This window comes from Chinchilla lanigera, unplaced genomic scaffold (genome assembly GCF_000276665.1).
Source record: "Chinchilla lanigera isolate Chin_1 unplaced genomic scaffold, ChiLan1.0 scaffold00024, whole genome shotgun sequence".
Taxonomy (NCBI): Eukaryota; Metazoa; Chordata; class Mammalia; order Rodentia; family Chinchillidae; genus Chinchilla; species Chinchilla lanigera.
The window spans coordinates 15,562,265-15,565,244 of NW_004955425.1; the positions used below are offsets into that span (position 1 = coordinate 15,562,265).

The following is a 2,980-nucleotide window of genomic DNA, read 5'->3' on the forward strand; positions in this document are numbered from 1 at the left end:
GGGGTGAGGCTTCCCGACCCCGACTGCGCCGCGGCGGCCGCCGCCCCTCACCTGGGGGGCCGAAAGCCCGGCCGGGCGCGGCTCGCGCTCCCACTGCGCCTGCCCCTCCATCTCCGATGCCAACGGTCACGGCCGTCGCCACTCTCCCCAAAGAAATTTGAAAAGCCCGCCGCCAGCCGCCCGCCCGAACAGAGTGCCAGTCACGGGGGCCCAGGCCCCGACCGGGCGCGCACGCGCAGGAGCCCACTCCGGAAGTCGGCGCAGACGCGAGTTCCCCGTGCGACCCCCGCAAGGGCGGAGGACCTGGGAATTTAAGGTGCGGACTGGGAAAGGGGCGGGCCTGGGGCCGGGTGGGCGGGGCCTGGCCCGGAGTGGGCGGGGCCTGGCCCGGAGTGGGCGGGGCCGCGGGGAAAAGTCCTGGAGAGACCAGGACTGATCTTTCGCAGGTGTTGAGCTGGTTATCTTGTGGAGCGTTTGCAGTAGGGTCTGCTGTCTGCATCCCATCAGAGGTCCAGGGTGATCTGGGGTGCAGACCCTGGACACTGCCTCCAGACAACTCAGGGACACAGGGTGTCACCGGAGCCCGTGGGGTCACGTTCCCAGAGAGCCAGAGGACAGTGCTTTCCAGCTGAGCTCACTGTCTTCTCTCATGGCGCTGCCTTGTCACGCAGGGTCCCTCAGAGGTCGTGGCCTGATTAATCTGGTTGGTGAGACACCATGTCAGCCATGTCCTAAAGTCTCATCTATTGCCCCTAGTGTTCATAATCTCAGATGCTTCCCACCCACCGCACTACTTTCTCGTTGCTCTTCTTCCTAACTGCCTCATTCTCTTGTTCTTGTTATTATAGTTTTTTCCTTCCCCTTTCCTTCCTCTCCCTCCATTGCCCTCTCTCGCTCCCCTCCCGTTCCCCTTTCTTCTCCTTCCTCCCTTCCTCCTCCTCCCCGCACCTCTCCTCTTCCTGTCTTTCCCCCACTAATATCCACAGGGCACGGTCCAAGACCCCATTTCTTTCCGCTTCTAAAATTAAAACAAAACACCCTTTTAATACTCTGGCCCTTGTGAAGTCCTTAAAAATCATTGTTCTTTGCTTATCCTGACTTGCCTTTCAAAAAGAGTACAGGAAGCCCCCGTGCATGTCAAACTATTTCTTTCTCCCAAGAGAAATTTTTATCAGATCAACCCTCCTACACTCACCTCATAAAAAGCCTTGGACACTTTTCCTTCCAGAAATAAGGTGACCATATTTTTCATTTCCCTGTTAGGGTCTGTGGTCCCAATGTCCCACCAATTGTACTTGTTTCAAAGTGTATTTTGAATTATATGGCTGTCTTATCTACAAATCTCTTTGTTTAACAGTTGATTTGAAAATGTACTTAAGAATATAAATTCCTTTCCCCTCAAATAATTTGCTTCCTTGAGATCCACTGGACTGGATGATTCCACAAGCCTGACCAGTTTAGGAATGACTCTCCTCTTACATTAGAAGTGCACGGGTCATTCTTAATGACCCACATCCTTACACATGACTCTGAAGTATGTGGCTCTCAGAATCACCAGCACAGAGCTCACCTCCTCTCTCAACACAGATCTGAATTCCATTGTCCTTAATTTCCTCTTCCGCTAGGGCACACCTCTCTCTTATGCTGCTTTTGTGTAATTATCCTCTAGTCCAGCTGAGCTGCATGAACCTAATATAATGCCTGACTCATAAAAGAAATACACACGGAGAGCTTATTATAGGACATACAGTATTTATCATACAATACACATACCTCTCAGACTCAAATCAAAACACATACAAAAGACAGTACTTCATAAAAAGGGGGGATAAGCCAACCAATCTGAAATCAGACACTTATGTAGGACTATTTGATGGGTTAATATTACACATATAGTTGCAGGTGCATTAATACTATTCCAAAAGTCAGGCTATACTAAATTACTATATTTAGTAATTTAGTAAAACACTTTTCTCTTTGGAGAAGAGGTGATGTGGACCTATCTCTGTATTATTCATCAAGGGATGTGCCCAGGAAGTGCTTAAGTGTTTAACTATTATCTGATCATTAAAATAACTCAGAGTAGGACTTCTATGTTCTCAAATATCCCCAGGTCCTTTCTTGTTCCTGCTAGTTTCCTCAAACACAGATTTCTTTGGTGTTTGTAATGTACATAAAGATAGAATCACCTATGGAAATACCAGAAGGTTAAAAAGTTTACATTTAGTAGTCGATTAACTTGAGAATTTATTTATCTATCTAGTAATTTATGTATTTTATAACTCCAGAAAGTAAAAAGTACTACCTTTCAAAATCTCAAATCTTTGAGAATTAATTTGGATATCTCTTAACCTGCTTTCCTTGGATCTCCCAGAAAGTAAATATGCACTCAACTGTCCAAGTGCTAAGCTTCAGATGGAGACTGAGTGATGGAATCACCATCCTACCAATATTATATTCCATGATAAGGTCAATATTTATGCTAATTACAAAATTATAGGTACTAGTTGTATCTGATATATCAAATAGATGGTATTTTATAATTGCAGATTGGTTATTGGTTGCAAAGAGCAACCAATTTAGATAATAATAATAATAAATGTTTAAAAATATATTTTCTACTCTTTATTCCTGATATACCTCCTCTTAACTCTCTAGGAGATTAACAAAAAGAAAATGCTGTGCTTGAACTCAGCTCCTCGTTATGTAATAGACTTGTTAGGTTTTAAAATGTAGTGTCCTACACAACAGGTAACTTGTAATTTCTAATATTCTCCCAAACTCTCAAAAAATCCTTTTAACATTTTTTGCTGCTTTTCCTCATTCATTCAACTTACAGATAATGGATTTTAAATGAACTTTATAAACTAAAGCTATATTTTGAATTATATGCAAAAGAGAGAGGAAGAAGAGGGAGAAGAGAAGAGGAGGGCAAAGATGAAGAGGAGAGGAAGGAGGAGGAGAGACTGAGGTAAAGCTC

The 2,980-nt window shown here is 44.6% G+C and overlaps 1 protein-coding gene across 3 annotated transcripts in view; it reads right to left on the reverse strand.

The window, feature by feature from the left end:
- Positions 1-1,271, reverse strand: part of Rtkn2 (rhotekin 2) — a 79,249-nt gene extending 77,978 nt beyond the window's left edge. For 2 of the 3 annotated variants that reach the window (XM_005385950.2, XM_005385949.2), the window contains exon 1: positions 52-293. In XM_005385950.2, coding sequence (XP_005386007.1) covers positions 52-111 — 60 coding nt within the window. In that variant the 5' untranslated portion in view covers positions 112-293. Of the gene's footprint in view, positions 1-51; positions 294-1,195 lie in introns of those variants that run through there. The other variant, XM_013514864.1, reaches the window with a different exon arrangement.
- Positions 1,272-2,980: the final 1,709 nt, after the last annotated feature.